Source organism: Drosophila novamexicana, unplaced genomic scaffold (assembly GCF_003285875.2).
Source record: "Drosophila novamexicana strain 15010-1031.04,08,12 unplaced genomic scaffold, DnovRS2.1 tig00004549-arrow-arrow-pilon, whole genome shotgun sequence".
Taxonomy (NCBI): Eukaryota; Metazoa; Arthropoda; class Insecta; order Diptera; family Drosophilidae; genus Drosophila; species Drosophila novamexicana.
In genome coordinates, this window is record NW_020825047.1 from 158,161 (window position 1) to 176,756 (window position 18,596).

General features: G+C 37.7%; 1 protein-coding gene across 1 annotated transcript; it reads left to right on the forward strand.

Annotated features, from left to right (window-relative positions):
* The first annotated feature begins 616 nt into the window (after nt 1-616).
* Nucleotides 617-17,857, forward strand: LOC115769177. Its single transcript, XM_030713882.1, has 7 exons — nt 617-734; nt 4,662-4,873; nt 7,621-7,756; nt 8,040-8,173; nt 11,789-11,911; nt 12,124-12,325; nt 15,117-17,857. The coding sequence occupies exons 1-7, from the start codon at nt 617-619 to the stop codon at nt 15,809-15,811; spliced, it is 1,620 nt and encodes a 539-aa protein (XP_030569742.1). The 3' UTR covers nt 15,812-17,857.
* The last annotated feature ends 739 nt before the right edge of the window (nt 17,858-18,596 follow it).

An 18,596-nucleotide genomic window follows, 5' to 3' on the forward strand; every position in this document is an offset into this window, starting at 1 on the left:
CAAAATATGCCCCAGTTTCAAGTCATTAAGCATTTTATGATGCACGCATAGAAAAAAATAAACTTGAAAGTAGATGAATTGCCTATTTGAAAATATAATGTACATATAAACAAAATAGTTTATGTCATAATTTCTTCATATTTTGTTTGAGCAAAATGAAAAAGTTTAGTTCTTAAAATATGTCTTAAGTATTGCCCCAGATAACTGGAAAATGGATTTCAGAAATGGGACAAAAAATACTAAAATGTTAAGCTTAAAATCGGAATGTTTATTCAAATATATTTAAATGCCATTAAATTTGCGAAATATTAAATAACAAATGTTGTATCAACATTAACATGCAAAATTGTTGATTTTCAATTGTGTCATTGGAAGGAAGCTGCAGCTCCATGACGATATTTAACTCAAATATTCAGTTGTTAAGCACACAATTTCATTTAATTCACGCATTGAACATTTCCCGCCTTAACACTTTTAATTTATGTATTTACTTTTTGGCTTATTTGCTTTCCTTGCCGTTGACGTTGCCCGCTGCGTCCCTTTCATGCCCAGCGTCACCACCTGCGGCATTTTCACTCTGCTACGTCCAGGGCCTTATTGAAATTCCAAAGTTGAAATGGCTGCAAGACAGTCGGGAGTTCTGGCGGGGCACCGGCAGCTAGTCGAGCTGGTGTTGGCTGCGGTGTTGACAGTCGACATCGTCCTCAGTCATCAGCTGTTGAGCACTTTTTCTGGTCAGGTTGTTGCGGTCCTCGCGGCGGTCGCAACGCTCGCGTCTCGCTCTGAAGTGCTTCTGGAACTGGTTCCCATCCGACTGGCTCTGTGTGTGTGTGTGTGTGTCTGGAGGTCGTTTGCTGTGTCACTTCTGTGGCAACACTTACAAGGCAACTCAGTGGCGGCACCCACGTTTTTGGCAGCACTTTGCCAGACCACAGCTACCACAACTACCCTTCGCATTCGCCTGTGCTCTGCTCCGCGCACCCCTCATCAACAGCCGGCGGGTATCAAATCGTTTGTTTGCTTTGTCAGAGTTTTGAACAACACTTTCGAGGTGTATGTCCCGCAGTTTTCGATTGGCTGCTTAACTTTTGATCAGCTTTTAATGTCAAAGCCAAATGCATTTCGTCTACAAAGTTTTCAAAATGAACTGACTTATTTAAGTCAATGACTGAGGACACAACAACAAAGCGACTAATCTGTTATCATGATAAATACAACAAAACACCATAAATCTGACACACAAATAATTTGAGAAAAAGGTTTTCAAAAACTCACCTTGGAAAAAAAACCAGCCAACAACATGTAGCCAAAAAATTTGTGAACAGTTAACAAATTTGTAGCACAAGCAAAAGCAAATAAAAACTAATCACAGTATTTATGTGTATGAAAGCACTGTAAAATATGTGAAAAGTTTTGCACTTTTACTTGCTGCGAATACTGGAAAAACTTTTTATTTTAAAGCTAAATCAAAAAGTGAAAATAACAGAAAAACTAAGAAATGGCAAAATAGAAACGCAAAAAGTTTATTGCTCATAAACAAAATTAATTACAAAAATTAAAAAGGAGTAAAGTCATGTTACATGAGAAAACTGGACTCAACATTCTTATGTGAACGAAAATGGAGAAAAAAAACTTGCTATTTTCTAAGGCGATATTAATAAACAATAAGCATTCACATTATGAATACCATTCATAATTTTTTATAATTTTATATAACCAAGAGGAGGCGTGAATGCCTTTTAACAGTTATTGAGAATCGCCTAGAAAGGCGTTAAGGTATTAAGCTCATGAGAATCGCATATAGCGGCCATGCATTTATTTAAGGCAGCTTTTGTCATTTTCCAAAATAGTTTCAACTTTTCGATTTTCGACAATTCTCAACGCAGTGCAATTTCAATTAGTGCAGCAAACATTGAAAAGCTCAAATACTAACAACTTTGACCTTCCCCTAGACTCACAAGAAATAAAAATAACAAACAAAATACAAACCAAAAACCAAACTCTATATTGGGCACGGCATATGCGCAAATTACAAGCCTGAACAATCGAAATAGAAACAGAAGACACGGCCCCCGCACCTGTCTGTGTGGTCCAATCGAACCCGCTGTCTTCTGTCCCATTCTGGAACAGCTTTTGATAAGCAAGTTGCAAGTTTTTGACCTGACCCCCCAGTACGTGTTTTTCTGCTTTCTGTAGTGCGTTTCATGTGACAACAAATGTAGCACTAAATATCACCATATACGACCAATAGGTGTGCCCTTTTCCGCTTAGCTTCGATGTTTCTTTTTGTACCCTGTATGTTTTTGAAAATGGACAAAAGGAGTATAATAAAGAAAGGCTATATGAATTATTGATCAGATTCAACTGCCAAGTCGATATCTCAGAGACTTAAAACCTAAAAACATTTTGAAAAGTATGTCGAAATTAGTTTTTATATATCTATATATATATCTGAAATAATTGCAATCTTACTAAATAGAAATTTTTGTAGGGATCAGACACTTGTGAAAAGTTTAAGATATATTAAGGAAGAAATTTACCATTGGCTGGGGCTAAGCGAAAGAAGAAGCCTCTGGCATCGGCTAATGACGAACTTTCGCTTTCTGAACGGAGTACAGGGTATCACATATTTGGGCATGCTCAGCTCGAGCACTTTCATTTGTTTTCTTTTCCCATTTTTTTTTTCATACATTTTCACAATGCTTTTTGTTTTATATTGACCCATATAACGAGCGTGCGCTTTGTTTTTGCTCTAGCTGCACATATCGTATCGCCGTATTCTACTGTATACCCCCTCCCTAGACCGACCCGCCCCCCTCCCCCTTTGCATTGTTGTTGCTATCGGACAAGGGCCTGCAAGTTAAATTGTTCTTCAGCAGAGGTTGGTTGCATTTGTCGTTGTGGTTGCAGCCCTGTATACAACAACAACTTTTTCCCTGGCATTTTATATATTGTTGTTAAAAACTTTTACAATCTACGTTTGTTAAGTATTTTAACGGCTTTCTCTAGCTGAGCAGCATGCGGTGCTTACAGGTAATATAAACCAATGAAAATTGCAAGGGCAGGACTCATTGTCGTATCCCACACTCAGCCCAACAGCAGCTAAAGTTTCGCCATGTCTGGGGCGTTGGGGGTTTATCTGTCAGTTTATGTTTACAAATGTCCACTTTTAATGGTTCTCCATTTAGCTGGTTGCCAAGTGTATAGAGAGAGTGGAGAGCCCGTCCGTGCAGTAGCTGAACCCAGCTTTATCATACTCGCATGCTGTAAAATTCTATTGTAAGTTTGGTTTTCCGTTTTTCATTCTGTCTGTCTATCTATCTAACTGTCTGTCCGTCTGTCTGTCTGTCTGCCCTGCTGCTGTTGTGCGCTTCCTCCTTATTGCAGTTTTTAGAGCTTTACATTTTTGCCATATGAATAAGCTCTAACTTCTCTATGGCATTTATGTCTTGGCCAAAAGTGTAAACAACAAAAAATGCTCACAGCAAGCACTTATCAAAATGTAATGCTTAAAATATATCGCTGCCTTTCTATGCGATTTTCATAACGTTAAGTGCTACACAAATTTTTACTGAGCTGTCAATTTTAATTGACGTGTTACTTAAAATGCTGGACATTTTCATATGTTTAGCTCAGTTGCTCTTGAAATTGATTCTTGACGTATTACATACGGATTGCCCTTCTATGCAATTCTCATGATCTCAAATTCTCATGAGCTCAAATGATGTTTAACATGTTTAGCTGATTTGCCCTATAAACACGCTGTGGCATATTAAACCCTCTAAACAGGGCTTTGGCGTTTTAAGCGCGGATTGCCCTTCTATACGATTCGCATAAGCTCAAGTAGAGCTTTTAAACGTTTGTTTGAAGTGGTGTATTGCCTAAAATCCTACCACTATTAATATGTTTAGTTCATTTCCCCTTTAAACAGAACTTTGGCGTTTTAAATACGGATTGCCCCTCCATGCAATTCTCATGATCACAAATAGACCTTGATAGAGCTTAATTGTTGTATATTCTTAAAGCCTACCTCTTTAAATATATAGCTGATTTGCTCTTTAAACACGCTGTGGTATATTAAGCCCTCTAAACAGGCCACTTGGCGTCTTAAGCGCGTGTTGCCCTTCAATGCGATTCTCATAAGCTCATTGACAGACATTGCAAATATTGATATCTCACTCTCTCGCGTATACTCTAAATAACTCTGTATCTCTCTCACATAGAAAATCTGCCCCTCCCTCCTCTCCCTTTATTTGTTACATTCTGCCTCGATCTTATTTAAATTGTCAATAAATATGCTATTCTCCACGGATATAAAATGTACATTATATGAAAGCGTATATTGTTTTGATATCCTATTATATATCTAGAATAAAATGTATGTTATTTTTATAAAATGAATGAACCAAACCTTAACTTGGTTGAGCTTACAAAGTCAGCTTGAGCCCATGTAATAACATTAAAAAGCCCGCGTATTAACAAATTATAGTAAATATTCTCTCCCTCATCTTAAAGTTTTCTCACGTAAGGCTCGTTGTCACAGCTCGTCGGCTGTGCATAATTTCATTTAGTGAAACACATAAAACTATATTTCTATACTCATACTCATTTCTCTTTATCTCTCTCTCTCTCTCTCCCTTTCTGTTTGTTATGCTTTGCAGATTTTATTGTGGCGCTCAAGGATGTTTCGGTTAGGATACCACAGGCTGTTAAACGCGGCAGCAATGCCTTGTTCACCTGTAATTATGATATGGAAAACGATACGCTATATTCGGTGAAATGGTATAAAGGCAAACGTGAGTTTTATCGCTATACGCCAAAAGAGAATCCCGCAATGAAAGTGTTTGCCATGACAAGTGGCCTTAATGTCGAGGTGAGTATACAGAAGAGGAATATACAAAGATATTATATAAATATATAGATATATGTGTATATATGGCTCCTGGTTTGCTGAGATTTTGGCTCACATTAAGAGCACATGCTGCAGTTGCGTGTCATAAAATAACAAACGCACTGTAAATTATGCCCATAATGGCTGATTGCATTAAGCCAGTCACAGGCAAAAATCTCATTCGTTTTACCCAACAACAATCTCTGAAACTCTGAATGTTGTAATTATGCGCAACAACAACAACACGAACATCAGCAGACAGAACAGTATCCAGTGAGTTCCATTGCCCAATTAGTTGGCAACGCGATTGACTTGCGGCTCATTAAAAAACAATATATGTAGATTGCATGAAAAAATACTACCATAAAAGTCGAACAGCGAAGTTTTCAACATTAATTATTACGTTGAAATGCATGCAAGCCAATTAGGTGACCGGGCAAATTGGGTTAAATGTCCGGCGTAAAACCGAATCCACTTCAATTCACTTCACACCCAACCGTGTCGCCGATCGAGTCTAGCAAGAGCCATATTTTTGCATATTAAGGCCCATCTTTAAATGCAATTTACTCAATTTAATTCCTATTAAGTGGATTTCCGCTTGAGCACCAGCACTCACCGTGTCAAAGATTAAATATCGCGTTAACCATTTCTTTCACTTCGAGTGCCTCATGAGTGCACAAGTGAATACTCGACCACAAAGCAAAACATTCGACGCCCCAATTAAATGAACAGCTAATCTTTTTTTTTAATGCTGTAAATTGAGCTGAATACAAGTAATTAAAATTTAAGGCGAGCCTTTAGTTTGAACCACTAAATGAATATCAATCATTAGTTTTTTTTTTTTTTTAATTGTTTGTTTGGCTGGCTCGAGGTCCGGGGTTTTTTATGCATGACAACATGAAAATGCAATTTTGTTTGGATGTTTTTTTAATTTAATTAATATTTTAAAAATAAGCTTTTAAAATATATTTATATATATATATATATATATATATATATATATATATATATATATATATATATATATATAGTCGAGCAGATTTAAATGCCTTGATAATTTGTTTGTTAATTTTCAAATACTTTTTATACCCTTGCAAAGGGTATCATTATTTATAAGAAGTCATGTCCGACCCCATAAAGTATATATATTCTTGATCAGTATCAATAGCTGAGTCGATATAGCCTTGCCCGTCTGTCCGTCTGCCTGTTTCTATGCGAACTAGTCTCCCAGTTTTAAAGCTATCTTTACGAAACTAAGTCCCTCTCTCTGTTGCACACAGTACATAAGTCGGAACTGGCAGGATCGGAGTACTATATAATAGAGTTGTGTCGTTTAGTTCAGACCAAGTTCGATTGAACGGGTCATTAAAATGAACTACTGAACTTATTCAGTGATTAGTGAACTAAATCGGTCATTTCGTTCACTCGTTCAGCTATTCAGTCGGTCATGAACGTTGAATGCAACTCAGCAGCTCAGCCGTTCCTGAACGATACATTCTGTTGAGATGTTCAGTTCTTGATAAACATAAAAGATAGTGGGATTTAAATTTCACTTTTGATTTGACTGCATAACTAAGCGAATAGTACATGACCGACTGAATAGCTGAGCAGAATTCATCGTTCATGAACGACTGAAGTTCACGGCCAGAAAATGAACGAGTGAACTTATTCAGCAAATTAAACTAGAAATCCCCACTCTACTATATAATACGCCTGTCATGGGAACGATCGATCGGAAATTAGCTTCTTGTATGAAAAACTATTTGTTTTTCAAAATATCTCAACCATACTAGGCCTTAACTATTTTCACTGTGTTTTAATTTACGGTTTAAGATAAGCTTCGATTCGCAAGGTTATTTAGCAAATAAGCTTTACATATTTAATAGATTGGATTTTAAAGTTAATTTAATTAATTATTTATTATTAACTTTCTCAGTTTCTCAGTTTGTAATATATTTACATTTTATTAACTTAACATAAAATTGTATAAATATTTTATATATATCTTATTATTTTTATATATTATTATATTTATATATATTTTTATTTATTTATATAATATATTTGTTTTAACTGTTGTGAAATGTTTTTAACTTCAACTTATCCTAATTTAATACACTAAAGTCGCCAATTCTGCAGCTGTTTTCATTCAAAATATATATTATAAAAAACGTTATAAGAACTTACGGAATGATATTTTGTATTAAACCTGAACTTAATTTGTTTTTGCATAGATCAAATAGCTGTTTTGTTGGCTGCAATTTTCGATATCAACTTTTCAAAGTCATTGTAAGAGTTGCTCAACTCATAAATAAAATATCTGCCAAGCACTTCACTTCGTGCAGCTCATAGCACATTTCTTTTTTTTATATTTTTAATATCGCAAATCATCGCATAGCCCAAAGGCAAAATTGCTTTGACTCAAAGCAATCAAAAGGGGGGTAGGGGTGGGGGTGGACAGGGGTCGACTTAAAATGCAAGCTCCATAATTCCATAGCTCCAAAGCTCCATTCGGCGAGCACCTTTCATCAACATCTGTTGGCAAGCGTCCGCAAACCAAAAGCGGAAGGACCCAATATATTTTTTTCTTGTTTTTTTTTGTTTTTGCTCAACTTTGCCATTGCGTTATATTCAATTTCTATGCAGCGCATCCTGTCAATTTTTTCAACTAATTTTTATTGTACTCTCGCTCTCTCTCTCTCTCTCCCTCTCTCTTGGAACACTTTTAGCGTAACCTGTCGAATCAAAGTCATGTCGTGCTGCAGTCGGTGCCGCTGAATATTTCGGGCAAATTTACATGCGAAATATCCGTGGAGGCGCCCACATTCCAAACGGCGATGGTCTCCGGCGAAATGGAGGTGGTGGGTAAGTAAAGCGAGAAGAAGCAGCAGCAGAAGATGGAGTAGAAGATGAGAATTAACCCCATGCTATAAAAATACTGTCAGCAGTTGGCAAAACGAGAAATGGTGGCAAATAAAAAATTTGGTAAAGGCGAGCCGCTTTTCCGAAAGCAAATTAATTAGACAAATGGGCGCCAGCCTTTGCCAATTTTCTTTTTTTTTCAACTAATTTTACATTTCCATTATGCACACACCGTGTGCCTCTCTCTCACACACTCTCCCTCTCTCTCTCTCTCTGTCTCTCGCAGAGTTACCGGAAGAGCACACAGTGGTTACCGGGATACAGGCACGTTATCGCATTGGCGATTTGGTCGACGGCAATTGCTCAATTAAATACTCGAAACCGGCTGCTAATTTGACATGGACTATTAATGGTATTGTGGTAAGTTTTGGTTTCGGTTACGCTTCGGTTACTCTGCTCGTTTGGCATCGATTTTGATCCCGCCATTCAATTAGAGTGCGCCTCGGGCCAATTTCAATTGATGGCCCCGCAATTTTTCAATTAGTCGCAAAAGCATTCCGCATAAAAGTTTCCTTTCAGCACTTAGTTTTCACTTCAATTGCGCATTTGTGGGCAACGCTTTTCGATATTTTTTCTCAAGGTTACGTGTGATTAGGCAATGCGTTGGATACTTAATATGGTTATTTGTTCTTTACTCGAACTTATCGCTAATGCGTATAGAATCTATTAATTATTATCTTTGTCGTTTGATACCCTTGCAGAGGGTATTCTAATTTTGTCGTGAGATGTGTAACGCATAGAAGTAAACATCTCCTCATAAAGTATATATATTCTTGATAAGTATCAACGCCAGTCAATAGTTATCGAGTTATCGACGAGAGCCTGTAGCAGCCGATAAAATATTAAGCGTCTGTTATGTAACAGAAGGTATGATAACAGAAACATGTTACATGTTAAAGCTTTCAAAGTGAAGAGACCTGCGTCGATCTCGCTGGTTCGGGCTATTCATAGTTGAAGGAAGCTGTTTTCAGATATTAACAGAATATTGTTAAGACTCGAGTAGGATCTAGGAGAATCTGAGATCGGCTTGATGTCTTGGGTAGATTAGAACCAATTAGTTATCAAATTTATCAAGTGAATTAAAATCAAATGTAACCAGATATTAAACGAGAAGAAGACAGCGTGATTTTAAAGCTCTTGAAGAACGATCCCTACACGCATGTATGTAAGATTTATAATAGTGTAATGTTTATTTAATTGATGTGATTCACAACACAAAGTAAAGACAAACCGAACATATATCGATAAAATATCGATATCGCTTGTTTATCGATAGACCTTCGTTAGATATATGTTATCGGGATATCGGGATAGTTTTAAATCCTGGCTGTCGCGATATTAAGCTGGAAGAAAACAGCCCGATTTAATGGCTTCAGAAGATCTCTCTCTACTTATATATATTTCATTTATTTCATACATAATATTATACTAACTTTTGTTCAATTTTCTATTAAATTATTAATTTCGTTTGACTCATGATTCTACTTCAAGCATTTGATTGCTCGAATTTTATTTTATTTTGTTTTGGCTTGATTCTCTAAAACTCTTTAGAGCTCTTGGCCGGCGATTACTTGCTTTCCCGGTGCTTCGAAACTTTGTGCAGTTGGATCGTTTGGCAATCTTTTAGCGTTTAGTGTGTGATTTTTCATTTCCCGTGTGTGTTGCACACTTTTTGGCACCTGCGTTTCCTTTTGCTCTTTTGCCTTCGCCTAGGCTACGCCCAGCTATATATATTTTGATAGGCAGTCACTTTTTATGCCTTTTACCCTCTCTCTCCCTCTCTCTCTCTCCCTCTCTCTCTCTCTGGCTGTTTTATGGCCGCAACCACAGCAGGCAGCTTCAACATATCGCGCCATTTGGATGTTAGGTGGCACGGGTTTTGTGGAAGGGGTAGAGGGGGAGTGGGGGATACAGGTAGCTTGGCTTGGCTAGCTGCTGTCATAGTTCCGCATGATTTCACACAGTTCTGTGACTGGGCCTGGGCCTGGGCTTGGGGTCGACACAAGTGACATGGCCCGGCATTTTTGGGTCTGCTGCCATTTTGGTGCGTTTGTTTCAAGAAACGTTTCGGTTGTCAGCTAGTTTTTTGTGTTTAGAATAGCAGCCCTGAACTGGGCGAGAGCATTACGTATGAATTCCTGTCTACAGACTATGTTATTGCTGCCTTAAATTATTTGTGAGCGAGCAAATGGCAGGACATGGTGTAGAGGTGTAAATGCCCTGTAAAAGAAGCGTATGTTTTACATAGAAACTCATCGTTCAATAGAAATTTGCCTAGTTTCACGCCTAGTTTCATGGAGATAAACAGTTTGAGCAATAGCCAGGCCCATATCAAGAACTTACATACATTATGAGATATAGAATAAGTTGATCTACCCTCAGCTAGGGTATATAAAGGGGCAGACAGCAAGAGTTGATGTGGGCGTGTTTGGGAGCGTTGTCAATGTCAGTTTGCTTGGGTTCAAGTCATATTTCATTAAGTGTGGGCATTTTTTCTAGCGTCTACAAGTTGTAAGTTTGGCTTAGGTGCCGGTAGAAAGGCGAGGACATTTTCACAGTGAATTGCTGATGCAAATAGTACGCAGGAAAATGGGAAAACCCTGAGTATGTGCCATAAATTAAATATTTGATGCCAGCTTAAGGGCCAGAAACTGTTGTTGTTCGCTTCAAAAGTAAATTAAATTTAATTAACTCTAAAATGTTCTTAGCCACATTTGCAAAGTATCCAACTTTGCTTTGAATTTTACAACGATTTTACAACGCGCCAAAACATTCTCATATTTTACATGGCCAATTCACAAAATTCAATTTTATTCTAGTAATTTTCTAAATTAAATTTATTAATTTGTGCAATTTTAAAAAATATTTTACAGCAAAAAAAAAAACAAAAAAATTTCGATATTTTTCGTAATTGAAAAATTGCTTAAATTAAAAAAAAAAAACGAGCCTCTGCTAAAATATTTGAAATAAAAATGCAAGCAAAAAACAAAATTAAATAAATAAAAGCAATTTTATATGCATGTTATACAAATAAATTCCAGCTAAAAGTTTGATATTTGTGGCCAGTTTTTCGTGGCGAAAAAAAAGAAGACAGGTCCTTGCTGGCATTAAGTGAAAGGACCAACAGAACAACTGAGAAAGTTGCAAATATATATAGATATAGATATATTTTTATCATTATCAAACAAGCAACTCAGCAAAAACTCACACAAACAACACTCGAGTGTGGTCTGGTGTGTGAGTGTGTGTGTGTGTTTTGGTGTGTGTGCGTTGGTTCGCCACTTGATCTTTTAGCTAACGAGCGCTTTTCAACAGAACCTGCCCCATGCCTCCCTCACTCATGTGTGGCTGCGTAAAGGGGTGTGGCGGGAGGAAGGGGAGTGGGGGGAAGGGGGTGGTGCGGCTGTCAGGCTGGCAACGTTATCTGCAGGCACTTCAAACTAAACTCACCGCAAACAAAGTGGCCTCGTCCTGGCTCGACTGCCTTCGTCCTCACCTCGTCAACCTGCCCCCCAGGCTTTGCTCCACTTAATCACTCAAGCGTGAATCTATTCATCATTCATAAGTTATAAATTTGCCTGCTGTGGCATGTTTTTTGGGCGTAAGAAGTGGCACAGGCTCAGGACCACACCCGGCCGAAGGACCACAGCTCAGAGCAGGACACGGCACAGTTTCCACTTAACAGTCGCCACTTGTGCATTGTGCATTGTGTGTGTGTGTGTGTGTGTGTGTGTGTGTGTGTGTGTGTGTGTGCAGTTGAGTGTGCCTTGATGAGTGGAGACAACTGATGTCGCATATCTGTAAGACGCAGCGCCTTTTGATGAATATATATATTTATAAATTTGAGTCTCAAACTCTTTTGAACAGATGTATTGAAGCGCGGATTCGTTTCGATTCATTTGTGGCCCAAAACATGCCACTTGACACACACTCTCGCAATTGACAATATCCGTTTCTCATTTCTGTTTCGTGCAGGTGCCGCCGCATCATATCAAGACTTATCAGATTGAGAAACAAGCGAACAGCACTCTGGAATCGGTGACAAGTGCCATTCACTTTATGGTAACCACACAGCATTTTCTCAAGGGTCAGATGAGGGTATGTGCCAAAGGATGCAAGGTACAGTGGTCGCACGCTAAGAAGGACTCGTCTGCAATTTGGCAAAGGCATTGGGTTCTTTCAAATGTGCTTCGTTTATTAATTAATCAATCTTGCACAAGCTACAGCTGTTATACTTTGCGAGCGACCTCTGTACTTGTAATACCAGAAAAATATGCAAGAAATACTTATAGCTCTCTTCAAATTCACAGCTCAAATGCACGGCCAACATATTTGATATATTCAAAGAGGAAATCGAAAGCATCATCGAAGAGGATCGGCCCAGAATTATGGCATCCGGCAGATCGTACGATATCAATAACTATCCCCTGGACGAGCATGGCAATGGGCATGGCGATCGGGAACGTGGAGGCTATGAGGATCACAATGAATCGTATTTGACGCACTTGGCGCGTAAGTGTTGAAAAATGCATCAAAAATATGGTCACAAAAACTCAAGAATTTTCTAAGCAGAGCTAATTCCTTTAAACAACTAATTGCAGCCAATTGACTGGGAATATATCTTATATAACTTGTATTAATCTCTGGTCCAGTGTTGAACAATTTATGAATATCCTATGGGCGGCTGTTTAGATCAAACAATAGAAATTCCATTTTTTCGCCCTTTTCTTTTTCTTCTGATGGAATTTACTCAGCCGAGCGCCGTGCTCTAATGCCGCCTCAAGTAGTTTTCAAACTGAACTGGAAAACCTTTTAACAAGTGTTTGCCAGCCTGATCCTAGCTGCATGCAAACTGCACAAGTGGGGATAAGGTGGGGTGGGGCAACAGTTTTGAGCATCTGCTATGTCAACTTTCAATGGTTGCCCATCAAGCCACTTGGTGTCCTGCGATCCCCGGCCCCCCCCTGCTCAGCTCCCCTCTCTGCCGACTCGTTTGCCGCTCGAACATACAACGTAAATTATGCAAATAACATTTGCCAGCATAAACATTCAGGCAGAGGCAGCTGCTGCTGCTGCTGCTGCTCCTGGAAAGTGGCAGCAGGATAACCGACACGCTTATCGAATCAAATGTTGGGCCAAATCAAATTGCTATAAACTTCGTTTCAGACAGTGAAAGATTGTCGCGGATTGTCGTTGCAGACGAGAGCTGATTTTGTCCCAGAGGTAATTCCAGCCTTTGGGGTCTATTTACATACCCTGTAAATGGCCTAGGCAGGGTATATGCGACGTAGGTTTTAGTTTATCTGGCAGAAAGTTATTCAAATTTGCATTTTCATAGTATGCGGCAGAAAAAGTAACTACAGGGTATCTGCTAGTCGTTCACTTTTGACTAGTAGCACACTTGTACTTGCCCCTCTAATTTTCGCTGGAGAAAAGCAAGCTGATTGCTGTGTGGTTCATACTCCCTCTCTCTCTCTCTCTCTCGCACATACACTTACGCTATTTGCCAGAGTTGCCACTTATTTGCGGCAACATTTACTTAACGCCAAAATGCAGCAGCAACAGCAACAACAACAACAAATACAACATTGTAAACGCATTGAGCTGCAAATTGTATTTAAAATTACATCGACTTGAAAAAATAGAGAAAATATATTCAACGTGCGCATAAAAGTATGCAACATTCTTTGCTGCAAGAAGAGCTCACGCTCGGGAAATTCACAACATTTTTTTGGGTGGGTTTTCGCAGTTTACTGTTTGTAGTTCCGATTCGAGTGAATTCGATTTTTGTGAACTTTATGCAAATGCAATGTTGACATGAATACCACACACACACACACATACGAGAGTGTGTGTGGGGCCTTTTTTTTTGGGGGGGTGGCAGAGACTTATCAGATATTTTTCAGCTGGTAGCAAGTGACTTAAGCTCAATCGAGTGCAAGGGAGTAGCAGAAAAAAGCACAACTATATATATCTTATATGGAAATCAGAATTGCAAGAGCATAACGTACTAGCAAATATAACACGACTTTGTCAAAAAGTACAATAAATTTTAAATAATTTTTCTTGCACCCACATTTTATACATAGAAAAATAGAGAATCAGTTAAAACAGCCTGATCTTGTAGTTATTCAAAGTGCAAGAAAGCCCACAAGTATTCAGCGGAAACTGCTTAAGCTCTGCTTAAACAAGACATGAGAGAGTGAATAACCCTATATATGTGCTCTTATTAAGAGAGCTCTGCTTAAGTAATACATTAGAGAGTAATAACCGTTAAAAAGTGCTCCTATTAAGAGAACATGCAAATATCCCCAGACAAAACAATGTCCCATAGCACATTTAATTAGGGATATTTTGTTATTTATACTCTGTAAACACTTGTAGTGTATTCAAAGTGCGATATATCCCAAAGAGTGTAGCAGAAACTGCTTAAGCTCTGCCTAAACAAGACATGAGAGAGTGAATAACCCTAAATATGTGCTCCTTTTAAAAAAAAATTCTGCTTAAGTAATACATTAGAGAGTAATAACCCTTAACTTGAGCTCCTGTTAAGAGAACATGCAAATATCCGCAGACATAACAATGTCGCATAGCACATTTATTTAGGGATATTTTGTTTTTTATACTCTGTAAACACTTGTAGTGTATTTAAAGTGCGATATATCCTAAAGAGTGTAGCAGAAACTGCTTAAGCTCTGCTTAAACAAGACATGAGAGAGTGAATAACCCTAAATATGTGCTCTTATTAAGAGCTCTGCTTAAGTAATACATTAGAGTACTATAACTGTTAATGTGTGCTCCTGTTAAGAGAACATGCATATATCCGCAGACAAAACAATATCCCATATCACATTTAATTAGGGATATTTTTACTCTGTAAGCACTTGTAGTGTATTCAAAGTGCGATATATCCCAAAGAGTGTAGCAGAAACTGCTTAAGTTCTTATTAAAAGTGAATTACCCTAAATATGTGCTCCTATTAAGAGAACATGCAAATATCCTTCAGCAAAACAATGTCCCATGGTACATTTAATTAGAGACATTTTTTTAACAAATAAAGAGCAGATCAATCAACTCAATATCCTATTGGACATTTAACTAGGAATATTTTTTCTGGGTCTAATTAATTTTATTTAAAATCCCAGAAATATATTTGCAGTTCTACGGCACACACTCTTTAAGCTATACTTTTTGTGAGCTTAGAAAATCTTCTTGCTAATGCACACGTCACGCAACACACAGACAGCTCTCTTAATAATCCGCTGTGCCTCGCTCACGCTCTCTCTTTCTGTCTCTTTTGCAGCAGATAACAGCGCGTCGGGCGCTTCAAGCGCTGCTCACGAAATCTTCTGGCGCGTTTGGCCATTCAAGCTTATGGAGGCGCTGCCATTTCAGCACATAACAAAGCTTCACAGACACATCAACAGGCAGCTTTCAAAGTGGGCGTGGCACTCAGCTAGATGCGCCACATGGCTTAGCGCAGCGAACGGCATTGCGACGGCGACTGCATTCGCACTGCCCCTCTGCCTGTGGGTGGGCCATCAAATTAACAACTGTCAATACGCCAGCGACAAAGCAGCGACGCAACAGTCGGCTAGCGACGGCAGCGACGGCGGCGTCGCGCGTGTTGTCAATGTGACAATGTCAAAGGCAGCGTCGAGTGAGAGCGACAAATGCTTTTATAATTGTCAAATGGCATTGGCAACACTTTCGGGCTGCCTGCAACGGAATAACGGCAACGATGATGATGATGATGAGGATGATGGTGTTGATGATGACGGCGATAATGACGATGCTGGGAATATAGCAAGTGCTGCCGAGTCAGGCGTTGATTTAACAGCAACTGCAGCAGCAGTGGAAGCACTAGAGCACCAACATCAACAGCTGTCAGCGACACTTGCCAAAGTGGGCGCGGCCGCGCTGCCGGATCAACGATTATTGATGACTTGGCCGACGCTGGCTGCGGCTGCGGCAGCGGCAGCGGCAGCGACTTGCTGATGCTGAATTAATGATGAAATGCATTCCGGAAAGTAGCTTAAGGTGCTGCACATTTCTCTTAACCAACACGCCATATTTGTTTCTTTCTCTTATTTGTTTTCATGCGCGAAGTAGCGCAATAATTAATGCCCGAAGCAGAAATAAACAAATATTAATAAATATTTGCGCAGCAGTACGCCTTGGCACAAACATACTTAAGAATGAAAAAAAAGAGCATGCAAAGAGAAGCTTAAATAATATTAAAGAGGCAAATTGTAATTGATAAGGAAAAGAGAAATGTAATAAACGTAATTCAAGTAAATATTATTATTATAAAAAAGAATGTTTATATGTATGCAACATATGTACGCAAAAACAAAAAACAGGTGAAGCTCATTAAAATAGCATTAATTATTATAATAATTAAAAATCATAAGTATACAAAATTATATAATTATGTATGTATAAAATGACGTAGCAATTAGTATGCAATAGGGAAATTTAAGAGCTAAACTTACCCAGCAGCCATTTCCCTCTATCCCTGCCTTCGTAATTTCCCTAACGCTGACCGCGCTGCTCACTTTCGTTAACATCGCAATATACACAGCCTAAGCCGATCCAAAATCGACGTTGAGTGCGCTGCCTTTGGGCAGACAAAGTTGACAACATAGCAATAACATTTGAAAAAAAAAAAAATCACACACACTAACAAGACTAGGCTTTTTCTTCTCTCTTTCTTGCATTACCGACGCTGACTGCGCTGCACATGCGAACTGCGCTGCCTTTGCGCAAGGCTCACAACACAATAGAGATCAGAATATCACAGCAAAAAAAAATCAAACAAAAAAATCATAAATTAACTGTTCCCAAGGTCAGGGCTTTTCATTTTCTTTCTTGCATTACCGACGCTGACTGCGCTGCCAGCTGTACGCGCGCTTTCAGTAATTTCTTACACACACACTACCGACGGGCGCGCGCGCGTTCTCCGTTACATTGTGGACACACGCGAAACCGACGCACTTCGCACGACTGCGCAAAAGCAACTGGCAATTCGATAAATTCCCATGCACTAGTAAAGTGCCCAAATGGGGAATTTACGCTCTCGCTCTCCCTTTATCGTTCTCCTATCCTTCCACTCACTCTTTCAGTCTGTTGCTTAGAAAAAAAAAACACTTTTTTTAAAAACAAACATTCGCTTCGCACTTTGGCTGCACATTAGCACATAAATTAAAGGTATTTAAAAACAACAAACACCTTATTTGAATTAATTTTTTCTCTTATTTTCCAACTCAAGGCATTTTATGTTGTTAGAAAAAACACTTTCTTTGGGCTGCAGGCTGCATTGAAGGCAGGCTTAATTGAAGATATTTAAAGAGAACAAATATACACATATTTGTAAGGCAGAACGTTAACTTAAGCCGCACACAAACGAAAGAGAACTGTGAAAAGCTTTTGCGGTCAGACTCTTATCTGATCTTCGACTTTGCACTTGAGCTTAGCTTTTATATATCGCAGTGCAGTTTACAGAAGAGAAAGAGGAAACGAAAAAAGCTTCTCATATAATTTCTAGTAGTTTGCGCAGTTAATTTGTAAATAAAGCTCTGCTAAACATGAGAATGGAGGAAATAAAGAAAATTTACAAAATATATATACATACATATATCTGTATATGTAAGCTGGTATAATAATAACAAGATTATATAGAAAGGAACTTTTTACGGTTTTGGAAGCATGCAAAATTAATTAGAAAAAAAAAAACTTTTCATTTGTAGACGCAAAAAAGGTGAATAACAGCAAATTCAAGGAAACGTTTAAACAAAAATCTGTTTTATTTCAGCAAACTAAAAATAACAACAAATTATTTAACATTTTTGGCAAACAAAAATCCAACGGTAAATAGTTCCTTTGCCTTATAAATGAAATCGATGTAACTGTAATTTGGAAGCATGGAAACGCCAAATGTAAATGATATAAAAGCTCTTGGGAAATTAATTCCATAGAAAAAAGTTGGGAATTTAAAAAGAAAAGAAATAAATAGAACTCCAGTAGGTAATAATATGAATAATCAAACGGAAATGAAAGTAAATATAATAATTCATAATATTCTAATCAAAATTTGGAAAAATTGTATATAGTAAATTTTAAGCTAAAAAGTTGTCTAAATAGCACAAAATCAATTGTGAATTTATGGTTAGTAAATTTGTATGTGTAAATGTTGAATATGATATATACCCAGATATACATATATATATATATATATATATATATACAGATATAATGCATGCTAAGGTTTATCTAATCAAAAAGTGTTGTGAAAGTTGTCTTCCCTGATTTACGTTTGCTCAATTTTCTATATAAATCAATTTTTCATTTTCAGTTTCAGTTTTCAGTTTTGTTCAGCTTTATAAACATAGAATATACAAATAGGCATTATATAGATGTTATTCATGAATTGTTAGTGTATATAGAAAGTCGTAGAGAAACTACGCATATTTATTATTTTCAATGTTTTCGATGTAAACAATAAACAAAACGATATTTAAACATTAATGTTGTCTAAGCCCGAAATTAGAATTTAGATCAATATATTATACGATTAATATAAAAGAAAAAAAAAAGGAAAAGCTTACATTGAATATAAAATACATATTCATATCTGAAAATAAAAGCGAAATGCAATTAAACAAATAATCAACAAAAAACAAATAAAAGTCGGAAAATGTTGTATAAAGTAAAAAATATACATTTAAGAAAATCACTTAATAATAAGCAAAAAAAAAAACATTTAAATCAAATAAATGCATAA